Source organism: Girardinichthys multiradiatus, chromosome 17 (assembly GCF_021462225.1).
Source record: "Girardinichthys multiradiatus isolate DD_20200921_A chromosome 17, DD_fGirMul_XY1, whole genome shotgun sequence".
NCBI lineage: Eukaryota > Metazoa > Chordata > Actinopteri > Cyprinodontiformes > Goodeidae > Girardinichthys > Girardinichthys multiradiatus.
The window spans coordinates 14,472,838-14,500,396 of NC_061809.1; the positions used below are offsets into that span (position 1 = coordinate 14,472,838).

At 38.5% G+C, this 27,559-nt stretch overlaps 2 protein-coding genes across 5 annotated transcripts in view; one reads left to right on the plus strand and one right to left on the minus strand.

Moving 5' to 3' along the window:
• Positions 1–3,417: 3,417 nt before the first annotated feature.
• ccdc146 (coiled-coil domain containing 146) overlaps positions 3,418–27,559 on the plus strand; it is an 87,771-nt gene continuing 63,629 nt past the window's right edge. The window contains exon 1 of one of the 4 annotated variants that reach the window (XM_047389847.1): positions 3,418–3,555. In XM_047389847.1, coding sequence (XP_047245803.1) covers positions 3,511–3,555 — 45 coding nt within the window. In that variant the 5' untranslated portion in view covers positions 3,418–3,510. Of the gene's footprint in view, positions 3,556–3,822; positions 4,047–27,559 lie in introns of those variants that run through there. The other 3 variants (XM_047389848.1, XM_047389853.1, XM_047389849.1) reach the window with 3 other exon arrangements.
• fgl2a (fibrinogen-like 2a) lies at positions 4,844–24,966 on the minus strand. The gene is made up of 5 exons (XM_047389855.1): positions 24,100–24,966; positions 23,276–23,480; positions 9,879–10,098; positions 6,924–7,094; positions 4,844–6,399 (listed from the first exon to the last, which is right to left on the minus strand). The coding sequence occupies exons 1-5, from the start codon at positions 24,697–24,699 to the stop codon at positions 6,084–6,086; spliced, it is 1,512 nt and encodes a 503-aa protein (XP_047245811.1). The 5' UTR covers positions 24,700–24,966; the 3' UTR covers positions 4,844–6,083.

A 27,559-nucleotide genomic window follows, 5' to 3' on the forward strand; every position in this document is an offset into this window, starting at 1 on the left:
CAGTCACACATTACAACCGGCAAACTTTGATCTATTTTATTTGACATGGCAGTTGACATGTTTTATTAATTAAAATCTAAAAAGTGTGGAGGGCATTTGTTTTCACTGTGTTTTTAATCATTTGTTCTCAGTATAAACAAACCTGTTTTGTGAAGGCCTTAGAGTTTTGTAGATAAACATTAAAAAACAAACAGCATCATAAGGACAAGAACAAATCAATCATGTTAAGGAAAGAGGTGTGAAGATGTTTAAAGCAGGGATAGATTACTTAACATTATCCTAAACATTCAATATATCATCAGCACTGCTCAGTCTATCATCCCTAAAAGGAAAGAGTTTGAGACATTTGCAGATCTATCAAAACATGGCTGTCCATCTGAACTGGCAGGTCAGGCAAGGAAGAGGCTTATACTAACTCTGGAAGAGCTGGAGAGACCCACAGATCAGGTGGAGGATTTTTTTGACAGCAATTTGGTATGCACAGTGACAAATCATGCCTGTGAGTATGAACTGAAGAAGAAACGTCTTCATCGTTTAAACTCAGAACAAGTCCTGTTTATAGTTTGGGACAAGGTGTATAGGGGACATAGCAAATATGTGACAGAAGGTGCTCTGGTCAGATAAGACCAAAATAAAATTTTCTGACCTACAAGGAAAACCTTTTATCTGACAGAAAACTGAAACTGCACATAACCCTGAACACATTATCTATACTGTACTACCACTGGTAGTGTCAGCATCATGCTGTGGGGACTTAAAATTGGTTCAGAGCTAATGGGAAGATGGAAGGAGCAAAATACATTGCAATTCCAAAAGCCTGTTAGAGGATGCAAAAGAGTAGGGATTGGGGTAGGAGGTTCACCTTCCAGTAGGACAACAACACTAAACATACAGGGGTTGGACAATGAAAATGAAACACCTGTCATTTTAGTGTGGGAGGTTTCATGGCTGAATAGGACCAGCCTGGTAGCCAGTCTTCATTGATTGCACATTGCACCAGTAAGAGCACAGTGTGAAGGTTCAATTAGCAGGGTAAGAGCACAGTTTTGCACAAAATATTGAAATGCACACAACATTATGGGTGACATACCAGAGTTCAAAAGAGGACAAATTGTTTGTGCACATCTTGCTGACGCATCTGTGACCAAGACAGCAAGTCTTTGTGATGTATCAAGAGCCACGGTATCCAGGGTAATGTCAGCATACCACCAAGAAGGACGAACCACATCCAACAGGATTAACTGTGGATGCAAGAGGAAGCTGTTTGAAAGGGATGTTCGGGTGCTAACCCGGATTGTATCCAAAAAACATAAAACCACGGCTGCCCAAATCACGGCAGAATTAAATGTGCACCTCAACTCTCCTGTTTCCACCAGAACTGTCCGTCGGGAGCTCCACAGGGTCAATATACACGGCCGGGCTCTTATAGCCAAACCTTTGGTCACTCATGCCAATGCCAAACGTCGGTTTCAATGGTGCAAGGAGCACAAATCTTGGGCTGTGGACAATGTGAAACATGTATTGTTCTCTGATGAGTCCACCTTTACTGTTTCCCCCACATCCGGGAGAGTTACGGTGTGGAGAAGCCCCAAAGAAGCGTACCACCCAGACTGTTGCATGCCCAGAGTGAAGCATGGGGGTGGATCAGTGATGGTTTGGGCTGCCATATCATGGCATTCCCTTGGCCCAATACTTGTGCATTGTATCCTGAAGGCGGTGCCGTGTATCAGGATGACAATGCACCAATACACACAGCAAGACTGGTGAAAGATTGGTTTGATGAACATGAAAGGGAAGTTGAACATCTCCCATGGCCTGCACAGTCACCAGTTCTAAATATTATTGAGCCACTTTGGGGTGTTTTGGAGGAGCGAGTCAGGAAACGTTTTCCTCCACCAGTATCACGTAGTGACCTGGCCACTATCCTGCAAGAAGAATGGCTTAAAATGCCTCTGACCACTGTGCAGGACTTGTATATGTCATTCCCAAGACGAATTGATGCTGTATTGGCCGCAAAAGGAGGCCCTACACCATACTAATAAATTATTGTGGTCTAAAACCAGGTGTTTCAGTTTCATTGTCCAACCCTTGTACAACCTGGGTTACAATGAGTGGTTTAGATCAAACATAGGATTAGAAAAACAATAACCCAAGCCTGCTCTAAGAAGGGAGTCTCACTGTGTGTAAGTAAACCTTTTTGTTATCTTAAGATACTGTATGACATAAAATCTCAGTGAAAATGAGACTTTTTGTTGTAACATGACAAAATGTGAAAATATCAGAGTATGAGTAGTCAGTCAGTCAGTCATTTTCTACCGCTTAGAGTATGAGTAGATGAGGAGAATTTTCAGTGTACATTTGGAAAACATGGATTCCTCTAAAATATCCACACCCTTAACACTTTGTGATTTATTGAAGCTTAACAAGAATTATACAACTAGAAATATATTTAAAATATTTAGCTGGTCACTTTTTTTTTAATTTCTTCTCTTATTTACTTACGTTGCCTAATGTTGTGTCTCAAGAAGCTCTGTTAGCTTGTGGAGCCTAAATCAACTGCAAAACCCCTAACCATGAATCATTTTGGCAAAATCAACACCCCACAGTCAAAAAGATTCTTAACAGACTTCACTTAGTTCCTCAGACATAACCTTGGAAGTGAGAGCTATCTTGCCAAAGTCTTTCCTGTTCTAGTTAAATACAGGCTCAGCTGTATTACCTTTCCCCCCTCAATGCAGTCTGTAGTGTGTGAAACTTGCGCTGTATTAAGTGAGAGTTCAGAAAGACTCAAACAATGAGAAAGCTGTTCTGAGCTGCATGTCTACTAGTGCTGGGATGACATATCCCAGCAGCTGTTGCATAAAGTGAATGATGAGCCCTTCCAGCTCTCAGGGAGCACTGTGGGGGGAAAAAAACTGAAAGAAAACAGCAGTGTTCGTCATCGTCAATTCACCTTGGACTGAGATAAGTTGAATCAGTGATTAAGCATTTGGTCATTTGATATTTTTCATAGCCTTCTTTGATGTAAAGGCCAAAACACGACTTGAGTAGGTTACATGCCTTGTAAGTATAGGTACTCGCTGCCATCTTCTGGACAATCACTGCAAATGGAAAAAGGGAACGAAATTATACAAAATGACCGTAAAATCTTTTAAATTCGCATATATTATCTCTATATATAGATAGATGTATCGATTTAGAAAGGTTTAGAATAACTTAATTGTAGCTGATTGTTTGATTAATTAATTAATTAGTTTTGTTTTTGACTGCACAAAATGGTACTTCTATTGACATCTATCTATTTATCTATCTAGGGAAAAAATGTCCGCCGTCATATCGAAAACTTTCGTTCAGCAATGTTCAGCGTCACGTGTGACGTCGTTGTTATGGTAACTCACAACACACCAGTCAGGGGAGAGGGAGAAATCAGTGTTGAGACGAACATTTAAACTCTACTAAATTTAACCACAGAATAACACAATCCATTGGTCCCGGACGCGGCCGTCAGCTATGGAAGACATCTCTGCTTGTTCTGCTTTTCAGGTCTTGGATGAGGTAAAACTGTCGAATATTGGTTACCTGGTCATTAAACATGGAATGTGGTAGTAGAATATAATAGAACAGAATGTAGAACACAATGTTATGATATTTAAGACAGACACTTATTCTAAACTTGTGTGCAGTCATGAGAAAAAGAAATCAGGACGTGATAAAAGTTCTCGTTACCAGCTTCTGAAATGATTTAATCCTGACCTCAAGTGTACAAAAACTCACAGCAGATTCTATGTTATTTATACTTCTTAAACAGAAAATAGGCAAAATAGAGAAGTTATATGTGAAAAACGGAGTCTATCTTCACTGTTTCTATGAGACTTAAGAAGGAACCTGGTGAAAGCCAGGTGCAACTGATTGGCAGCCAGGCTGCCAATCAGTTGCACCTGATTACCTGATCATCATCAATGTGACCAACTTTCTGAAAGCAGGAGTTTTGGCTTGTTGTTGGTCCGGATCTTACACAATGTCAATGCGGAACAAAAGTCAATCTGGTAAGAGCCTATTAATCTACAGTGAAAATTATTATTTATACATTGAAAGCATTTAGAACGGCTCATAATTTTGCCAGGATTGGATGTCCCAGCAAATTTACTAACAGGTCAGATTGTGCAGTGCTTAGATAAAATGCAAAAAAAAAAAAAAAACAGGAGCTCCATTTCAGACTCTACATGCCTTAGTTAGCATGCTAATTGTAAACATTTATGACAGTAGAACTAAGAAAAGACTCAGCAAGTGGTTTTTTTTGGGGGTTTTTTTTCTAGAGGGTTTCTAAACAGAAGCTTATTTTATCTGAAAATAATATGGCGGCACAAGTTTACGTTTGAAAAAGTGCCTCTGAATGAGTCGCGTGATTTCAAGAACATTGGCATTTTGACATAAAGGATAAGTAATGAAGTTGACCAAGAAGGTTTCTGTATAACAAAGTGCCCTAGAGTTGAGTATGAGATCATAAGCTTGACTGAAATTTTGGTCTCAAACATGGCAAGAAATGTATAACTAAATGCAACTGAGGTGTTGCAACGGTCCAGTCAATGTCCAGAAATGCTATGGTGGGACCTTATGAGAACTCTGCACAGAGAAACCTTAATGACCTGAAAAAATTTTGAAAATAACACTGGACCAAAATACCTTATACAATCAGGAGAAATATTGCCTCATACACACTTCAATTTATTGCTTTTATATTCACACATTTGTTTTATAAATAATGGACTTGGTGGTAATTAATAGAACTTTAGGTGAGATTTTAATAGAACCTTGTACAGACCAGATGCATAAAACCAAATACTTTATTTTTGTCATCAGTGTTTATTTGATTTCCAGCCATTCTTGTCGTATCAAAATCTCAAAAACGATGATCTACTAGACACCGTGAAACTTTTTTTTAAAATTATTATTATAAAAATTGTAAATTTGTTTTTGCCGTGAAAGATTAACATGAATAGAAAAGATCAATATGGTAGATGCACAAAGGTCCAAATACACATGTATTTGCTTAAAATGATCACAATTATGCACAGTCAACAGTAAATAGACTTTTCACTGAATAATCAACAGTATATATTATATAAAAGCTCTGATACATCACAAAGTAAAATAAATACTGTACACATCCTCAAACAACCATTTCTTTGTCCATCTTCTTTCAATGTTTATAAAATGGACTACATGGTGCTATACAGGTTTTCAAAACACTAGATGGAAGTATTGCACACATGGTTGAGAATCTCACAAAGTTTGAAACGTGTATGATTAAGAGCTGTGCAATAATACACCAAGAGATAATGATGGAAAATTATTGAAACTGCTTACTATCAAGAACAATTTATTATAGGATCAGTAATCTAAACTGTACTGCATATAAGTAGAACTATAGGGATACCTGTCTTCCACAGGGAATTTCATAATGTTTAGGATAATGATGCATTACCATGCTGCCAAAGTGTAATTAAACATTCCCAGCAGGAAGTCTTTCTTAAGTAATTTCAAACACAAAGCTCCATCATCAGCTCCCTCACTTGAGTGGTCATTGTTAATTATGAAATCATTTACAGCAGAGAAAATGATAGCTCATTAGTTTTTACTACTGGTTTGTGCTGTGCTGTGCTGTGTCTCAGCAGGGATTATAGCAGGATGAAAGTGGGAGAAATGTCAGGGACTGCTGAAAAATTATCCACACTAATGTCCCGTGGCATATTACGGTACCCGTAAGGAGGCTGGCCTTTACACTGCACTTTTTTAATAGTCTGTCATTGTTCACAGATGATTTTCTTTTATTATTATTGTCATATTAATCTAACATTTCAAAGGCCACACTCGCATCTGTAAAAATGGGATGGCATAATATATTTCACAATTATTTTTGTTAAAGCTGCAGTCAAACTTTCTCTAAAACTTGGAGTCTTTTTTTGTGTACATGTAAGCATGTGTGAATAGCTACAGGAAAATGTATGGGGCTTTATGTTCCATTATTTTGGGGTGGTTGGTGGGTGTTTCTTCCTCTTGGGTAAAGAAATATGCCTGTCTTCCTAAGGAGCATAGCTTTTGGGCCGTATCATCATCTTGACAGTCTTAAAGGCCTGCCTGTAGTTGGTGGGGTAGTACTCTGTTGTCATGTTGTGCCACGTTCCCCAGAAGATTCCGTTCCTGACACCCTTGTACCTCTTGTGGTAGTACTTCCCGTTGAGATTGGCTGACATGCAGGCATCAAACCACCAGCCAGAGCTATAGTAGGCACCACAGTTTCCAGAGGGATACATGTCATTGTCACGGTCAGGGGTGGAGAAGAACTTCTGATCATGGTTGAAGTGCTTGTTGAAACTGATGGCATTCCCAGCTGTTCCACTGTAACAGAATATTGGTATATACACTTCTAGTGTAAGGTTTACATGCACTCACTGAGCTCATGAATGTGTTATTAATTTTGTGTCTCATCAACATGTAGTCAAAATGACGAGTACAGGTTAAGGTATTTACATAAGCCCCTTAAAATACTTGGTTAAATGTTCCTTTACCAAACTGCACCTTGACTATACCGTTTGTGTTGGCAGGAACAAGCTTCTGGTATAATTCTGACTAGATATTTGACAACTCTACATGACAGAATTAGTGGAGTGGGTGGATATAGCAAGCTAACAATAATTACTGAAATTATCACGACCTCAAACTAATCTAAACGTGTGGACTTTTTTAAAAGCTAGACCTTTGCCAGGTCAAATATCCACCCAGGATTATACCTGATGCGTGCTAATGCTGCGAAATATATCTTTAAAAGTCCCCACATTTGTATAACATTTATGCCTTAGCTGAGATTTTATATCAGGCTTGTGGATCAGATTTGACAGATAACATACAAACTAATACTCTACCTGTATCCGCTGATGGAGAGTCGGTAACGCAAGTACTCGTTGGCCACATAGAACTGATCATACTTTGCATATTCCCGGACACCCTCAAAGTCCTCCAGCTCTATGCGCATAATCATGTCTTTGGCCTTCGTCAACAGGTGGATATGGTCATTGCCGAGCCAGAACTCACTTCTGCCGGACACAAGATTAGAGGGGGACAAGAGAATAGAAGGAAACCAAAAATCAGGCACAGTTAGAAATTGCAAATATTTATTTGAACAAAATTATCTTATCTCCACACATAGGAGGGGGAAAAGGAAACGCAAGCAATGAGCAGTGTGACACAGAAAAATGGATGAAAGAGGTTATTTTTTTAGTAGGAGGAAGTGCTGGAGCTGGAGGCACGGTTATCAACAAGTTACCATGGTTATTTCTCAGGGGAAAAAAAACAATAGAAGATAAAAAAAAGAATGGCAATATTGATCTAAGGTTGAATAAGAAAAAACAGAAGCCTGGTCTGCTTCTCACTATTACCTCAAAATATCAACAGCCTTGTGTGCTAAGAAATTGATTTTATTCTGAAAAGTTTGCAGCCCGTGGAAAAAAGTAACAGATTTTGCATGGTAACATTATGTGAAAATCAATCAGTGTTAGTTAAAACAGGTGGCAAGCAATCTATGATATTGAGAACAGGTGGGATTAGTTTTTGTTATGGCTTCACAAATCAGGCTGAATACTTTCAAGTTGAGGTTTGAGGGGTGAAATTCTTCAGATGCATTCATTTTGTGTAAAACCTTATCCACTGATGAGACCACAGCACTGTATGTAAATAAGCTGTAGATTCTGAGTACCTGAGAAAATAATTGCATTTAAATGCAGACGGAAAAGTAATGCTGACTCACAGCGAAGGGTGGGTGTGGCAATCATGGCAGACATATTCCGGATGTTGATTGGTAATTTCTTTCAATATGGCAGCTGTTTCAGCAGCTTTTTAATTTATTGACCTAATAATTAGTATTGCAAGCTATTAATTTGTTTTGTGAATACCCTGTTACAAATTGATTGAGTTGAGATGCAGAACCCAGGCACCTTAGACTTGAGATAGATGTGCATTATACAGCTGTAAAACTTTGAGTTGTGTATCCATGCGGGGATGGATAATGTTATCCATCTTCCTGTCATCATACACAAACAAACGCATGCTGCCTCCACCAATAAAACCCATAATGCATAAAAGCTTAAACTATGTAAAATATAAAAGAAATATTGATTTGAGATGGATGGATTGAGTTTTGCAATATGTTTGGCAAAATATTCAAACAGGCCCTTTTTGCACATAAGTATTTTTCAAATCATTTGTTTTTAAAACATTAATTTATTTTCACAAAGACTTAATGATTACTATATTTTCAAAATACCATGGTGTTTTCAAGGCTTTTTCCATTTTTTTTTTTTTTACACAAAAACAAAAAATATATGTATCCATGTGCACTGCATGTTTAAAGTAAATATTACCAAAGTTCCAAATTGGAAATATCCGTGAGAAGGTTACATAAAGTTTAAAATCTGAGGGAGAAGCTGTTTTCGATGCATATACATTTCTTTCTTCACATATTCTTTAGTGTTTAAATGCATAAAATGTAAAAAATTCTGTTACCATTAACTATTGTTTGTAGTATTCAACCAGGTCATTAAGTACAACTGGTAAATCCTACAGATTGTTTGACTTGCAACTAGAACATAGTTGGGTTTAATGTTGATCCTAGATCCAACTTTTAACTGAGGAGGTCAGTGGAACATGGCAAGTAGCCATCAGCACTTGAGCCTAATAGCTCCACATAGCAGCTAATTTCCATCAAATTTACTATGAAGTACCCAAAAAAGCATTTCAAGTACCACCAGTGGTACTTCAACAATTTAAGAACCATGGTTTTAAAAAAAATCTAGTTAGTCTGCTCACTCTAGTATGGTTCTATACTGTTGATCAGTGGTGTCAAACTCTTGTCCTCGAGGGCCAGTGTCCTTCAACTTTTACATGTGTTCCAAGCCCAACATGCCTGAATCAAATGTCGGATTTACCTTCTCATGCAAGCAGCTTTTCCTGAGTCCTGCTAATGACCTACCGGTACTTATTTGATACCGGTGTGCTGGACTATAGACACATCCAAAAGTTGCAGAACACCGGCCCTCAAGGACAGGAGTTTGACACCTGTTCTCTAGATGGTGAAATGCAGTTCAGACAATATGAAAAACACACCAAAATGACCCAAAATCATTAGTCTGAAATCAGGCACCAAGTTTCTTACAGTGCTGACACTGATCACACTGGACATTGATTCATACTGACTAGACTTGACAATGAACTGACAGCTGGGCTGTGCCACCCTCAAAACAGTCCCTGGCGGTTTCTCATCACGAGTGCCACGAGATCAGAAGCGTCAACGTTATAGAGACTAGAATCACTTCTTTATTTATGCTGCAGCATAAGATGTTCTGCATTGCAAGAGACTCCTATAAAACCATCGTCTTGACTGAAATATTTCTGAATAATGTCACTGTCAGGGATCGCTTTTTCTGCACTGCCTGCATTCCAATATTAAAAGCGCACTCTAGTGCAACAGTCACCATAAAAGTGGGGAGTCAAGCTTCATAAAACGTTGCATCCTACAAATCGTATAATGCTTCTCAGTTGCAGATTTTATAGATCCTCCATGCTGTTAAACCCAGAAGTTTATAGTCCCTATCTCTGTCAGGTTAAATTAACCTTGATGTATATAGGGTTATTTCTCATTCCATAGTCACAATGCGTATACTATAACACCAAAGTCAGCATGCTGAAGGACTGCACTATAACCTCTTTTGTGACCCTATTTGAGCACCATCTTTTCTTGTGTATGGCATGAGCGATGTGCCTGGCTTTTTAATTGTTTTTTTGTTTTTTTTATACAGCCATACAAAAAAAAAAAAAATACATACCTTAGGTTTCCAAACCCTTTCTTATACTCTGCCCATGTGCGGTTGAAGCTGACAGACCCGTCAAGGCGCTGCTGTATGACAGTCCAGCCCCCACCAAAGGTTTCCATTTCACAGAAAACCTCGAATGTCCCGTTGCGAGGGTCAGGGGTCACTCTGTAAACACCATTCTTCCTCAACTCCAGTACATTGTAGTCCGAGCAGTCCCGAGGGGCTAAGATGACTGTGTGGTTAAAGAAATGCAGAGAGAAAACAAGGGAAGTTGTTTTTTGCTGGATGCTATTATTCTTTACCAAAGCAAAATTGTAATAAAAGCAGTCTGTGTCTATAAAACAACTTAAAAAATATAAATGGTATACTACCAGTCAAACGTTTTAGACACACTTTCTCATTTAATGTTTTTCTTTGCTTATGACCATTTATGTTGTATGTAGATTTTCACTGAAGGCATCAAAAGTGTGAAGGAACATAGATGGAATTGTGTAGCAAACGAAAAATTGTAAAATGCCCTTAAATATGTTTTATATTTCAGATTCCTTAAAGTATTCGCCCTTTGCTGTGATCATTGAAATATTTACCTTTGGCCATCTCTCTATGAACCTCTGGGGAGTTTTTTAAAGACTCTTTGGAAAACCATTTCAGGTTAACATCTCATGAAGCTCATGGAGAGAATGCCAAGAGATCGAAGCAAAGGGTGGCTATTTTGAAATAAAATAAAATATAAAATAAAATATAAAAACGTTTTGTTATTTCAAACTTTTTGTTTGCTATATAATTCTATGTCTGTCCATTCAGTTTTGTTGCTTTTGGTGAGAATCTACAATGTAAATGGTCATAAAAATAAAGAGACCCAATAAGTGAGAAAGTGTATCTAAAACGTTTGATCGGTGTATATTAAAATTCACATGCGACTGTGGCTCAGTAGGGAAGAGTAGTTGTCTTGCAATCAGAAGGTTGTGGGATACCAGCTCCCTCCTGCCATATGTCGATGTGCCCCTGGGCAAGGCACTTAACCTCAAGTTGCCTACCGATCTGCGTATCGTTTATCGGTGTAATGTGTGAGCGTTAGTGAGTGCGATTGGGTGAATCTGGCTCTAGTGTAAAGCGCTTTCAGTGGTCAGTATGACTGGAAAGGCGCTATACAGGTCCTTCTCAAAATATTAGCATATTGTGATAAAGTTCATTATTTTCCATAATGTAATGATGAAAATTTTACATTCATATATTTTAGATTCATTGCAAACTAACTGAAATATTTCAGGTCTTTTATTGTCTTAATACGGATGATTGTGGCATACAGCTCATGAAAACCCAAAATTCCTATCTCACAGAATTAGCATATTTCATCCGACCAATAAAAGAAAAGTGTTTTTAATACAAAAAACGTCAACCTTCAAATAATCATGTACAGTTATGCACTCAATACTTGGTCGGGAATCCTTTGGCAGAAATGACTGCTTCAATGCGGCGTGGCATGGAGGCAATCAGCCTGTGGCACTGCTGAGGTCTTATGGAGGCCCAGGATGCTTCGATAGCGGCCTTTAGCTCATCCAGAGTGTTGGGTCTTGAGTCTTTCAACGTTCTCTTCACAATATCTCACAGATTCTCTATGGGGTTCAGGTCAGGAGAGTTGGCAGGCCAATTGAGCACAGTGATGCCATGGTCAGTAAACCATTTACCAGTGGTTTTGGCACTGTGAGCAGGTGCCAGGTCATGCTGAAAAATAAAATCTTCATCTCCATAAAGCTTTTCAGCAGATGGAAGCATGAAGTGCTCCAAAATCTCCTGATAGCTAGCTGCATTGACCCTGCCCTTGATAAAACACAGTGGACCAACACCAGCAGCTGACACGGCACCCCAGACCATCACTGACTGTGGGTACTTGACACTGGACTTCTGGCATTTTGGCATTTCCTTCTCCCCAGTCTTCCTCCAGACTCTGGCACCTTGATTTCCAAATGACATGCAGAATTTTCTTTCATCCAAAAAAAGTACTCTGGACCACTGAGCAACAGTCCAGTGCTGCTTCTCTGTAGCCCAGGTCAGGCGCTTCTGCCGCTGTTTCTGGTTCAAAAGTGGCTTGACCTGGGGAATGCGGCACCTGTAGCCCATTTCCTACACACGCCTGTGCACGGTGGCTCTGGATGTTTCTAGTCCAGACTCAGTCCACTGCTTCTGCAGGTCCCCCAAGGTCTGGAATCGGCCCTTCTCCACAATTTTCCTCTGGGTCCGGTCACCTCTTCTCGTTGTGCAGCATTTTCTGCCACACTTTTTCCTTCCTACAGACTTTCCACTGAGGTGCCTTGATACAGCACTCTGGGAACTGCCTATTTGTTCAGAAATTTCTTTCTGTGTCTTACCCTCTTGCTTGAGGGTGTCAATAGTGGCCTTCTGGACAGCAGTCAGGTCGGCAGTCTTACCCATGATTGGGGTTTTGAGTGATGAACCAGGCTGGGAGTTTTAAAGGCCTCAGGAATCTTTTGCAGGTGTTTAGAGTTAACTCGTTGATTCAGATGATTAGGTTCATAGCTCGTTTAGAGACCCTTTTAATGATATGCTAATTTTGTGAGATAGGAATTTTGGGTTTTTATGAGCTGTATGCCAAAATCATCCGTATTAAGACAATAAAAGACCTGAAATATTTCAGTTAGTGTGCTATGAATCTAAAATATATGAATGTTAAATTTTCATCATTACATTATAGAAAATAATGAACTTCATCACAATATGCTAATATTTTGAGAAGGACCTGTATAAGTTCAGTCCATTTACCATTTACATGGGAAATCTAAATCTACTTTAATTTCAGAGGAATTTATTAAACAAAGTTCACTATTTTGTTTCACTTGCCTGCACACAAAATGTTCTGAGATGAATTAAACCTAATTTGTTAGATATAGATATTAGAGCTGCAAAATTCATTGAATCTAATTCTTTGTTGCAATATCAAAATGTATAATATCACAATTGCAAAGAATGGCTTAGATGCAATTTTAAGTAGGATATTTTCTTTTCTTTTTTTTTTGATGGCCACACCCAAGTTAGATTTCTGAGTCACCAATACTCAGAAAGAGAGATGGGGAAACTATGATGACAGGAAAGATATTCGAATGAGAAAAATATGTAAGTCACGATCAGTTCAGTCATTGCAATATTCAGCAATAATTTTGCAACTCCATGGTTTCCTTGTATGGTGTAGTAGGTTTGTACTGGTTACCACTATGAAGGTATAATAAGGTTTAAAAAAAACTAATTTTTCATGATACAGTTCTTATGATTTAAAATTTTTCTCATGAGATGCCAAAGAAAAATGTTAAAAGGACCAGACATTTAACAGAGTAGGGCGATCCTGTCCCTCCCCCACTTGTTGCTGCACACAGCCTACTCTAGCCACATGACTAACGGCTGCTTACCTGAGCAGATAGTCAAATTTATTTACCAACCAACATCAGTTTGGTATACTTATGACTCTATAAAGACCATGATGACAACAGGGTATAACATTCTGTATGATAAGCACATAAAAACCATGACTAAATTTAGCAGGTGTCTCTTTATTTGTAAAAGAGACACTGGAGCTCTGGGTAACGTCACTTTCCTATTTTTGCTGTTGCACTTGGTGGATTGTTTGGTGTGTGAAGGCTCTCTCGTTTGATCTGATTTCTCTCTACTGTGATATCTCTTACTTACATAAGCACGTTAAAACACATACTTTCTGTTGCTGTATTTAACGTTGGGGACTCTCCGTGTCTTACACGTTTTTTCTAGTAGTAGTAAGGGGTTGCTAGCTTAGCGTTAGCTTTAGCTCCACCATTGCTACCCGTTCTGCTGTTTCTCTTTCTGACTCTCCTCCTCTCTCCTGCTCTCTGTCAGATGTTCAGTTACTCCTCTGCCTCCTTTAGTGATAATGGTACGTGTAATAAATGTAGCATTTTTGTAGCTTTGGAGGCGAGGGTGTCGGAATTGGAGGCCCGGCTCCGCGCTTTATTAGTTCTCCAAAACTCAGACAACCCAAGGTTCAGACCAGGTAGCAGGGTCGTAGTTCAATACTCCTCTCTGCAGCTTCTGAACTGCTACCCACCCATTACCCTATTAAGACAGTGTCTCGCCCATGGCAAAAATTGATTAGATTAAAAAAATAATCTAAAAGGAGGAAATCAGGAAAATCTCATAAAAATAAACGCAAATCAGACAGAAAAGAAAAATAAAACAATGAAATGTGGCCTACTGAACATTAGAGCTCTCTCTTCAAAGACAATGCTAGTTGGTGACCTGATTTGTGACAATCAGATTGATTTTGCCTCACAGAAACTTGGCTTCAGCAAGAGGATTATGTTATTATAAATCAGTCAACTCCTACTAATTATTTAAATTTTCACATTCCTGGAAATACTGAGCGAGGAGGAGTAGCAACCATCTTTCAGTCCGATCTATTGATTAGTCGCAGACCAATCAAGAGCTACAACTCTTTTGAATATTTAATCCTTAGTTTTCCTCATCCAAATTGCAAAGCACTAAAACCACTTCTGTTTGTTGTTTTGTACCATCCACCACGCCCTTACTCTCAATTTTTAGATCAGTTTTTAGACCTTTTATCTGATTTAGTGTTAAATACAGATAAGGTTATTATAGTGGGGGATTTTAACATTCATGTTGACACTGAAAGTGATAGCATTAAACGCTATATTTAGGCTATCTTAGACTCAATTGGCTTTGCTCAAAGCATTAACAAACCTATCCACCTTTGTCTTCATTCTCTGGACCTTGTATTGACATATGGCATCGAGTGTAAAGACATAACAATATTTTCTCATAACCCTGTCCTGTCTGACCATTATTTAATAACCTTTGAGTTTAATTTAACCGAGTACTCCACACCTGAAAGAAAATTTCATTATAGTAGATCATTATCAGACAATGCTGTAACAACCTTTTAAAGAATCTGTTCCACTTTTAATTTCCTCATTATCATTCTGTTTCTGCCCCTTCACAAATTGATTCTTTTGTTCACAGTGTTTCTTCATCATTGCGTGATGCATTAGACAATGCAGCCCCCTTGAAATAGAAGGTAATTATTCATAGGAGGCTAGCTCCCTGGTTTAATTCAGAGCTGCGTACTTTAAAGCACAATGTTAGAATACTGGAGAGAAAATGGTGCTCTACACACCTAGAGGATTCTTACTTAATCTGGAAAAATAGCCTACTGTTGTATAAAAAGACACTTCGCCAAGCCAGAGCAGCTTATTTATCATCATTAATAGAAGAGAACAAGAATAATCCTAGGTTTCTCTTTAGTACAGTTGCTAAACTTACACAGAGTCATAGCTCTGTTGAGCCATCCATTCCCTTAGCTCTTAGCAGTCATGAATTTATGGGATTCTTCTTAAATAAAATTGATTCTATTAAAAGGAAAATCTTTGACATACTCCCGAAGATGATTACTTCATCCTCAGCAAGTGAGACAACATTGGAAATAACTGCAGAACCTGATTTGTGTTTGGACTGTTTTGATCCTGTGAAGCTTCCTGAGTTATCAGAAATATTAGCTTCATCTAAACCGTCAACTTGTATGTTGGACCCAATCCCAAACAAATTATTTAAGGAAATGTTCCCTCTGATTACCAGCCTCATTTTAGATATGATTAATCTATCTTTAGTAAATGGATATGTACCACAAGCTTTTAAGGTAGCTGTAATTAAACCTTTACTTAAGAAACCTTCGCTTGATCGAGATGACTTGAAAAATTACAGACCTATATCCAATTTTCCATTCTTATCTAAAATTCGTGAGAAAATAGTTGCTAATCAAATGTGTGAGCCTGTACACAGCAATGACTTGTTTGAAGAGTTTCAGTCAGGCTTCAGAGCTCATCATAGCACTGAAAGAGCTCTTTTGAAAGTCACTAATGGTATTCTTATGGCCTCAGATAATGGATCAGGGGAACAGTGTTAGGCTGGTTTAAATCTCATCTGTTTGACAGATTCCAGTTTTGTCATGTAAATGATAAATAATCTTTAAATTCCAGGGTTAATTGTGGAGTACCACAGGGTTCAGTACTCGGGCCCATTCTCTTTACTATATATATGCTTCCAATAGGTCAAATTATCAGGCAGCATAGGATACATTTTCACTGTTACGCTGATGATACTCAGCTTTACTTATCCATAAATCCTGATGAACCCAACCAGTTAGATAGACTACAAGCATGTCTTGAAGATATAAAATCTTGGATGACTTTAAATTTTTGCTTCTAAATTCAGACAAGACAGAAGTTGTCGTCTTTGGACCAAAGTCTTTAAAAAAGAAACTGCTTAGTCAATCACTTAACCTGGATGGCATTAAATTGACCTCCGGTAATAAAGTAAAAAACCTTGATGTTACTTTTGACCAGGACATGTCATTTAAATCCCATATTAAACAGGTTTCTAGGATTTCCTTCTTTCACCTCTGGAACATTGACAAAATGAGAAATATCCTATCCAGGAGTGACGCTGAAAAAACTAGTCCATGCATTTGTTACTTCAAGGCTGGACTATTGTAATGCTTTACTATCAGGATGTCCACAAAATGCAGTTAAAAGCCTTCAGCTGATTCAAAATGCTGCAGCAAGAGTTTTGATGAAAATTAAAAAGAGAGATCACATTTCTCCTATTTTAGCTTCCCTTCATTGGCTCCCTGTTAAATCCAGAATAGAATTTAAAATTCTCCTCCTCACATTTAAAGCCCTTAATGATCTAGCTCCATCATACATCAGAGATCTGATTGTTCCATATGTTCCTAACAGAGCACTTCCTTCTCAGACTGCAGGTTCACTGGTGGTTCCTAGAATCTCTAGAAGTAGAATGGGAGGCAGATCCTTTAGTTATCAGGCTCCTCTCCTGTGGAACCAGCTCCCGGTTTTGGTCCGTGAGGCAGACACCTTGTCTACTTTTAAGGCTAGGCTTAAAACTTTCCTTTTTGATAAAGCTTATAGTTAGAGTGGCTTAGTTTATCAGGGAGGGAGCCTTCCTTCCTCCCTGCTGGTTGGAGTAAGGGGGAGTCAGGTTTAGCCTAAACCGGCTCAGTTATTGCTGAGGTGCAAACACACCCTCCATTTCTGCTACCTGTATGACCCCTTCTCTTTTCCAATGGTTATAATCAGTCTGACAGAGGGAAGTATCCAAATCCTTGTGGTTTTTAGTATAACAATGACCATCAGTGTGACCCTTTGTGGGGTGCCTTGAGACGACATTGTTGTAAATAAGCGCCATTTAACTAAATACTCTGAACTGAAACTATCTCTGTAGTTATGCTGCTATAGCCTTAGGCTGCAGGAGGACATAATGACCACTTTCACCCTCTTCGCTACATTCTCACACTACTCTCCAATTTTGCATTATTTATAGCTTTTAACCTTGTTCTCTCTATTCTCTTCCTAGAAGCTACACCTGGCCTGGCTCTGTGTCTACCTGTGACATCTTTCTGGAGAGGGGCATCGTCCGAGCTTCTGCTGGCAACAACTTAATGCTCACCCTCTACCAATAATCCACATGGCCCTGTCTTTTAGTGTTTAACCCTTTCTCTCTCCTAGACATGGCGATTGACTGAGCTTAACTGTAACAAACTCTATGTGCTCTTTTTCTGACTCTAACCTTGAAAACTGGTTCAGTTTATCTGTTCTTTCTTTCTAGATGAAACGACTAAAGGAGCTACATCCATTAACATTTACATTTCCTTCCCATAGAAAGTACTCCTGGATCAGTGCTTCTTTGTTCTCTTTGTGTCTCTGCTCTGTTCTCTCAAACCCCTAGTCGGTTGTGGCAGATGGCTGCTCACACTGAGCCTGGTTCTGCTGGAGGTTTCTTCCTGTTAAAAGGGAGTTTTTCCTCTCCGCTGTCGTGACATGCATGCTCATTATGAGGGATTGCTGCAAAGTCAATGCCAGTGACTGTCCACTGTCTCTACATGCTCATCTGGGAGGAGTGAATGTTGCAAGTCACTGACTGGTTGCAATCTGCTTGGTTTCCTTAGACAGAAAAACTTTTTATCTAATTTGAATAAATAACTAACTCTGACTGCACTGTTCAGTGGTTAGGATTAATTGGAATGTATGTACCTGACTGTTGTGAAGTGCCTTGAGACAACATGTGTTGTGAATTGGCGCTATATAAATGAAGCTGAATTGAATTGAATTTTAGTCTAATTTATAATTGTTGCATTTCAGTTTTTAAAAATAATTACATTATGTTATAGATTATGGTTCTAAATGTGTAAATAAAGAAACTTAACTGTTGTCAAGATTGTTTGAGAATCTCACACCGGCCAATGCTTAAAATCAGCATTTTTTTCTGACTCCTCACATAATTCCTTAGATACGAAAGGAAATTTTTTTTTTTTGTTTAATCTTAGATATTTCAACATGTTTCTCTAACAAATCAATTACTTGGACCTTGTGTTTCTTTCTTCTGCTATACGTTTTATTCCTGGCGTTCCTTGCCATTTTCTTCTGTGATGCAAAGCAAGTCATGGGCCCAACATCAAAACATGCACTGAAAGGCCTGTGTCGGGCAGTATTTATGAACTGACAATGATGGACATATCAAAACTTGGGAAAGTGTGAAACTGGTATAAAGAAGCATTCCTTCTTCTAAAATCAATTTGACACTAGCAGAGCAGCATGTGGACCCCACATGAGTTTCCATTGTTGATGCTGTTCAGAGAAATGGTGAATTAAAACTGACATAAACCTCGGGAAAGGGGAGGGAAAGTCTAGACTGAATGAGAGTGGTGTAGAAAAACATCATTGTGCCATTTCCAGATACTTATGGACTCATCCAATTTATTTTCTTACTATGTTTCAGAAGACACTTAAGCTGTAAAAAGGTCTGCAGATGGCGATCTCAGGGTGGAGAATGGTTTAAAAGTCGAGTGTGAGGCTAAATTGTATCGTTGTCACAGTAATGGCTCTGTCAACATTTGGCATTTAAAGTATTGACCTGTAAAATCTTACTCTCTTATTCACTTTCAGTGTCTAACTGCAGTTTTTGCACTTCACTACTTCCTCTGTATTTGTCCCCATCCATCAGAAATGACAAATGTCATTGGATGGACAAGCCATTCTGGCACTGAGCTTTAAAATCCTTTTCTTTTCCAGTATTAGTCATTTACTGACGTCTGAAAGACTGTTAGGTGTCTCTGATTAAGTTAAATTAGAGGACGATTGTTTGGAGAATGTCATAGCAAGAGAAAATGGTATTAGCTGTTTCTGCAACATCCAAGAAAAAAACCCAAGGCCCTGTAGAGACTGAGAATGTTTGTTGTAAAAAAAAAAAAATCATTTTTCTACAGCCAAAATGAAAACAATTTCTTGGGCATTGATTTAAAACATGAAATCATACCAGCTTCACATTGTGAAATGTATTAAAATAAGAGTAATAAGAGTTGCTTTTTATCCCATCAAAAAAAATGAAAGGCAACTTAAGAGACTTAAGAGTATTTATCTAATTGAATGCTAAATATGCTTTTGAGCATTCACTACATTAATAAGCAAATTTCTTTGCAGTCTTTCACTTTCATTGAACTGTTTGGCAAGTGAATGTGAGCTGATTAGTCTGACAAACTGACAGACATGCATATTAAAGACATCTCGAACACTAAACTGCTTAAATAGCCATTGCCTGTTTGAATTCAGACCGAATACTTTCCTCATGAAAGGAAACACATAAGGGCAAGTCAGGTAACCTTGTAAAAATGGGGAATGTTTGCGTATTATAAAAGTGCTATCTATCTTCGTTTAGGTTATTGTAAGATCAATTACATTTGTTCAGTTTGGATAGGCTGGAACACATCAAAAAAAAAAAAATTCCCAGCCATTATAATTGTAGAAAAACACATTCATGGAAGGGCCATCTATTTTCATTTTTTATTACTGAGTTAATGTGGCTTGACGCTTGAACTGCTATCACTTTGCCTTAAGCATTACTTCTGGCAGGAAGCATCGGAATTGGCAGCAGAGATGAAAAGAAATGTTTACAAACATTTGTCAAAATGCTTTTACTGCTCTGTTTGTACTATTTGACAGTGAAATTCTACCTGGACTTAAAAGGTTCTGGCATTATTGGTTTATGTTGCGATATATTAAATCGTTTACCAGTGGGGATTAAACGCCCATTCATGACATTTCCTACAAGTGCTGTAGATGTGTATACCTCAGGTCTAGATTTGTTTGGATGAAACTACTGCAGCTTTTCGTGCAAATGTCCATCGAAAGCTAAGGCACACTGATTCTGATCAGGCCCAGTATGGTGGTGTATCTAAAAACAAATTGAACATGGTTTTAAATGTGAAGAAATGTGTAAAATCAACAGCTTGCTAATTCACAAGCATGGCATCGTAGTTATGACTTCATAAAATATGAAATATCTATTGTCATTGCAACATCAGTATACACGATATTATGGCAAAGGATTGTCTGGTCTCCTGGAGTCTCACTGTGGTAGATGCTTGCATACGATAGTGCCCAGGATACTGTAAAGTTTGGAAAGAACCACAATGGCAGTTGAGAGAGTGAGGAAAATGTAGATCTCTATATATAATATGAATCACCCCTAATTGTTGTATCAATTCTCTTTTCCTATTCTTGGTGACGGCCTGGCCAACTTGGGATGAAAGTTCAATGATCCAAACTCATGGTGTCTCAACCTGGTTGAAACCAAGTTGAAAGTAGATGATTATTATATTTCAAAAACAAATAGTTTTATTTTGAAATATTCCTTTTCACTTGCTCAACACTAAAATAAACCCAATATTTTATTGAAATTAAAAAGTTGTCTGATTTAATTATTTTCTGTAAACATCACAGGCTGCCCATTTGGTCTCCCCCACTCTAGTCTATCAGTGCACTGAAGCCATGAAATATAGACGGAGCGTCTTCACAGAAGCATAATAGTGTTTTATATTAAATATGAGATGATTTACATTGAACATTGGTAGCTTTATTTAGAAATTATGGGTTCCATAGCATCACGGATTTCTTCTTTAAGGTGGATTTAAATGAAAATCTACATTAACTCAGATTTCAGTTTTAAGTTAAACATTAGAACATGTTTGGAGTGTTCTCCTAAAATATGTAGAGAAGTAAAAATCTTACAACTTAAGAGTTTGATTTTGAATGTCACTGGAATGCAACCACAATTAAATATTAACATAAAGCCACGTTATGAAAGTGCACACTCATCAAAAGATGTTTACAAATTTTGTTTGTACAGGCTGTTTTATGTCCTCAACATTCTGTATAAAAAAAAAAAAAACTTGGGCTCCTGTAGGTCAAGGCTGCCTTGCTTTCTACTGTTTGTACAACTAACCAAGTTAAGCTCAGACAAGTGGTGTTGACTTGGTGCACCATCCATAACTTGGGCAATGTCAGGAAAGCTGCCTCGACTTCTACCTATATTATTGTTAAGTCTTCCTATGCAGCAAGGTGTAAGAGCATGATTGCCAAAAGAAATGAAGCAAGGGCAGAAACGCAGTGAGGTGAATTGGAATGAAAATTCAACAAGTTTGAAGTTTAATACGCAAGAGAGACAGAAAATGAAGTGGTGAAATTAAGATAGTTGGGCTCTCTAAAGAAAAATAAATGACAGAAGAAAATGAGCCAAGTTTGTAAGAGACATAGGTGAGAAAAGGAGACTCGATTTCTTTCACACCACTGTCCCAGCTAATCTGCTTAGAAATAAGCTCACATCTGTTTTCCACATGAGAGCCCCAATATAGTGTCACATTCATTCATGCAGTATCAAGATATTATTCACTTTGTGGTGTGGATTTCTGCTGTGCTCTCATGCAAGGGAGCTTTTGCATCAATGCAAAAGCTCCCTTGCAGTGGGATGCTTTGGGGGTTTAGCTAGTTTTTGGTTTCTACCAATAGATTTTAGAAAGGCTATAATAAGATTTTACATTTAAAGCTTTTTTGAACTCTTTGTACTAAGAAGCCAAGAATGTTTCTCTGCTTTTTGGAGTTGCTGCACATGAAGGGTATTGGAGGGTCAAGCACCTCAATTAGTTATGTAAGAGCCAATGGAATATTTTTGTTTTTTTTGTCTGGCTTTCATATTGCTTCACACTTGTTTGTCATGATCTCAAGTTGAAAGAATTTACCTTGTTTTAAGTAAAATGCAAATGGAATGCAGTGATGAATATTTCAAATACTAATTCATAAATATCTAATGCAAATTCCTTCATTGAGAGAAGGTTCCTATGTGCTTTGGAAAAGTATGGGAAATGATTTAAGTGTTTTCTGAGTCTAGATTAGTATGGGGAAAAGGTAACAGAGTAAAGAAAATATTTGTATTTCCAGACCGTGTCCCATTGTCTGATCCATCCCTCCATCTTAGTAGTGCAGTAGTGTTAAAGCCTAACCTGTGTTAAAATCCTGGAGCTGGAATAGTTAGGAACTTTGACATAAAGCAGAATCCTTTTTGTACTGTAAAAAAACATATATAGTCTGTGCTTTCACTTCTTATTTCCTTAAAACTAAAGTCCTTAAGGAGAATGTGATTGAGCAGAGCTTGCCTTGTATTTGGTTCCTAGAGTCTCTAGAAGTAGAATGGGAGGCAGATCCTTTAGTTATCAGGCTCCTCTCCTGTGGAACCAGCTCCCAGTTTTAGTCCGTGAGGCAGACTCCCTGTCTACTTTTAAGGCTAGGTTTAAAACTTTCCTTTTTGATAAAGCTTATATTTAGAGTGGCTTAGGTTATCCTGAGCAACGCCAGTGACTGTCCACTGTCTCTACATGCTCATCCAGGAGGAGTGAATGCTGCAAGTCACTGACTGGATGCAATCTGCTGGGTTTCCTTTCCTTAGACAGAAAAACTTTTTTATCCAATTTGAATAAATAACTGAATCTAACTGCACTGTTCAATGATTAGGATTAATTGGAATGTATGTACCTGACTTTTGTGAAGTGCCTTGAGATGACATGTGTTGTGAATTGGCGCTATATAAATAAACTGAACTGAATTGAATTGAATTTGTTTTATCAAGTAATTACAGTGTCCAGTTTGGAATGCTTGGATCGTCACAGTGCCAGAACATTCACCTCCCCACAACCCAAACTGAACAAGAAATGTCAGCGCTGGAGTTTACATCTGTAGTGAGTTCATGAAATGAAAACAAAAAGTGAGGACAGCTCTTAATCCTTCTCAAATGCAGTGCAAAACGTGTGGGAGTAAGGAGGAAAAAAAAAACAAAAACAAGGATAAGAACCTATTAAATGACAAACAGTGCTGGAAATATGCTGTGAAAAATACATCTGAATATGGAAGGGTCTTATACTACAATGAAAAGCACACATATATTACAAGATTAAATTATTTAAATTATTTACATAATCATCCCAGGAATCCAAGAAGAAGACTGCTTACACTGAGGGCTGCTTTGTGCTGCGCACTGGGTAGTACAGCTGGAGCTCAGCTTGTTGACCACTCCGGTGATGTTCTCCACCTGTCTGTCCACCATAGCCTGCACGTTGTCTATGTTGAGCAGGTTTAGCCCCTCCAGTCTACCCTGCAGAGCCGAGATCTGGCTCCTGGCATTGCGCAGGCTGGCGGACATCCTATTCAGTTTCATCTGAGGAAAAGGTCCAAGAGCAGGGGTAGAGAAATGTTTTTTGGCACTGACTACAAAGCAGGTGGATTACTACTGGCACCAGCCTATTTGAATTTCAGAATGGGAACGGTGTCTGGGTGACAACTGGCGGTCTGCCAAAGTGGCTGTTAGACTACACAAGCTCACTGCTCATCCCAAAAATTTACCACCATTTCGGCTGTTGTCTAAGTCTGATTTTCCCATCCATGTTTACAGTACCAGGAATTGTTTCCGGTGAAATGGTGCCTGGAAAGACTTTACAGGTCTTTAAGCATCTGGTCTTTTGACTGGGCAAATTTGAGGTGTCTCCAGTGATTTTATAGCTCATCTTCTGTCCATTTATTTAGATATTTTTCTCTGAGCTTTAAAAAGAGAGCCAATGACATTGGCTTAGTGAATACGAACATAATTTTGATGCAAGTACATGGAATGGTGCATTGCTGTCATTGAAGTGTTTGCATTCCCCTCTAATCTAGGGGTTTGGAGTAAGATTAAGGCTATCTGTAACATGTTAAATTTGTCACAATACACATTTTATTTAAATTGAAGTAAAAAGAATACATTGTAATTTATTTTTATTTTCAAGACATCTGCCTCTTACCTGCATCTCTTGCATACTACTTGGGCTAGGTGTAATTTTCCCAAAATTGGAACGTTGCCCCAGTGTTGTACCATCCAAAATAGCTCTAGAAACCATACCATCTCCCCTCTCCTCTTGACTGGACACCCTCTGAGGATCCAGTGCTGCCTCTTCTCCACCGTCCCTTTGAATATGGATCTGTGCCTGTCCCTGGTCTTCTTGCTGATATCCGAAGACCCCATTGCGCTGTTCCCCATAGCACTCCTTGCACCCGCTTTTCAGCTTGTTCACCACCTCTTTGAGGTTCTGCAGCTCCTTCATGGTCTTTTCCAGAAGCCTGAACTGCTTGGGCAGCTGAATGGTGAGGGGAGGCAAGGTGAGCTGGTAGGGGCATTCTTCGCTGTCTTCTGCCCCAGCTCCAGAGCTCCCACAGTGGCCAGAGGGTCGAAGTTTCACAGGGCAAGAGGTGGAGTGATCAGATTCAGATCCAAGGCTGTAAGGTCCTTTGGCATCCCAACGCTGGTGAGAGTTTGTGGAGTGGTCTGCTGCCCGGATGGTTTGCGGCACCAAGTTGGCCATGAGCAGAAGAGTGGCACAAATGCAGAGCAGTATTGTCCTCATTTTTTGCAAAATTTGTAAAAGAAAAACAAGTCTTCAGGTTAACAAGAGTGGCTGTAAGTGTCTGGAATATCAACTTGCAGTCTGACTGAGTGGAGTTGAGTGAATGTGTAGGTATTTGCCTGCAGATTTGAAGTAAAAACAAAAACTGTGTCCCCAGTATCTCACTGGTTTAAGCGCATTGCTCTATTTGTATCTTTCCGTGTGTTTGTGTGTATGAGTGCAGCCTGCAGGAGGAGGAGAGTGCAGGGGAACTGCTGCTGCCTCAGATAGCTGTGTCATTAATATAAAGACATGGGAGGGAGGGAGAGAGGCAGAGAGAGGGATGGGAGCAAGCGAGTGCTGAGTTTAGGAGGATGGGAGGGGCAGTACTCTTGCGTATTACAAAACAGTTTCCACAGCATTGACAGCACAGAGACAGAGAAAGATTAGAGTGGAGTGTGACATTGGGAAGGAGAGACAGAAAAGAGGTAGACAAGGAAATACAGTGAGAAAAGCTGGGTCCTTTCCTGTCATTCAGGTAATGTTGCCCACTTTCCTTCCTGTGAAGTTAACTCATTTCCTCTAAAAGCAAATGGAATCATTGCATATTAATTATCCACTCAGTGGAAAAATGTACACACAGGCTCAAATATATACATACACTCCTGCTAATGTTTGGTTAATCGTCCTTTAACAGTTTGCACCTCGATCACGTGCTTTTTTTTCAGGCCATCGCCAAGCTTCTGGAATAACTTCGGTTATTTTTTTGTGCTGTTGGTGCTGGTTGTGTTGGTTAGCAGGATGGTTTGGTGGTAGTGGTGGGCCATTCACACCAGGGTGGTAGAAAGCACAGTTGCTTTCATACCTGCAGCTTCCCTTCATTATGAAGTGACGACATACTGGCCTTTTGGACATATCATTCATGTTGTTGTGCCCCCCTCTGGGCCCTCTACGCCCTCTGCCTCTGAAACCAAGCTCTCCTCCGTGACCCTGGCCTCCTCGGTGGAAATGTCCTCCTCTGTGAGGCCCTCCTCTCATTGAGTCATCTCCCCAGTAATTTCCATTCTCCCCTCTACCTTTCACTACCTTCTAGGTGATGCTTTCTTTTTTTTTTTTTTTTTTTTTACACTTTGTGGAAGTGACCGTCTCTAGAATTTCAAGACCTCTTGGTGAACCTTTTCAGACCTTCACTGGACTTTCCCCTCAAATCTCAAGTCTCAATATTAGGTTCTGGTGCACATAATTTATATTTTCAATATAAACTCCAGCTCATTAAGATTATTTATTCAGTTAGCCACAAAATATTGTTTTTATGATATTACTCTTTAGGTCACCAAGTCTCCGTTGCAACCATTGGATGCTATCCACTGTAGTTCTCAAAAGTGTAAACACTCCTGTTTTGTGCTGTCAAAATTGAATGCATGAACAATCATTTCAAAAAAAAAATTCTACACATAATTTAATATTTATTGTGTACAATTAAACTGAAAAACCAACAAATATGTGGATTTTACTAACTCTGACTTTTGAATTGATCTTTTTGACACCAAATACGCCAGGTGGATCAGGCAAAAAATAGAATGAATATTTGGAAAAGCCCCGAGCTCACTTTTAAGCATGATGGAAGATTTGTGATGATGCTTGCATGTTTGTCTTCTGAAGACCATGTAAAGCATGTTGTAATGCATGGCATCATGGACTCTGGAATGCCAAAAAAAAATATGCTGGCCGCTGTCACAAAACTGAAATCCATCCAATCAACTAACCAGATAATGATTCAAACTGCATGTCCAGATCCACACAGAAATTGTGAAAAAATATTTAATTATCAATAATACGAAGCATGTTTTTTTGTTTTTTGTTTTTTTTCTCCAAGGGACACCTTAGTAGAGCTTTAGCAGAGCCAACTAATTAGTAGTCTCATCCATATTGTTCAGAGGCGCCAGTTGCTGATATGATTGCATGTTTTAATTGCTGTGGTGTCACCAGTGATGGGTTTATGAATTGGTTTGTTTGCTGAAACATAAACATTAAAGTCCTGTTAAGCAATGAACAGTAGAATTGTTTTGTATATCAAAATAAGATATAGTCTTCTTTGGTGGTTTTGATTGGAATTGTCATGAATAAAATTACACTTTTAATGGCACAATTATTATGCAACCTTCTTATAGGAATTATAACACAATATCTACAAATTAACTCTGTGGACATAATTACATTTGCTCCACAAAGCATTTCTCTCCCAGGCTGCATGTTGATCTACTTTAAATTTATTTAGCTTAAAATAAAGTTCTCAGCTTGGCACAGTTTTATTTGTTAAAGTAAACGTGTAAACGGTTTGACATCACTGAAATTGTAATGGCATCTTGTTTTTGAATTTTGATAACCATCAACAAGCTATGACCCAAACCTAAATTGAAAAGAAGTGGTGTGGTTTTGTTCCTGACCCTAGAATAATGGACCAGATTTGTACCCTTGCAGAATTGTTGAGGGAGTCTTGAACGTTTGTCTGGTCCACATGTGTTTTATTAATTTGCATAAGGTTTACAACTATCCCTCCAGTCATTTTGTTTGAGTGTTGAAGGAGTAAGGGGTATTGGAGTTGCTTGTTAGGGCTATCTGAGCATTGTACACCTAAAGTACAGGTGCTGATCATAAAATTAGAATATCATGAAAAAATTGATACCTTTCAGTAATTCCATTCAAAAAGTGAAAATTATATTTCAAATGTTAATTCTTTTAATTTTGATGATTATAACTGACAACTAATGAAAACCCCAAATTCAGTATCTCAGAAAATTTGAATATTAAGACCAATACAAAAGAAGGATTTTTAGGAATTCTGGCCAACTGAAAAGTATGAACATGAAAAGCATGACCA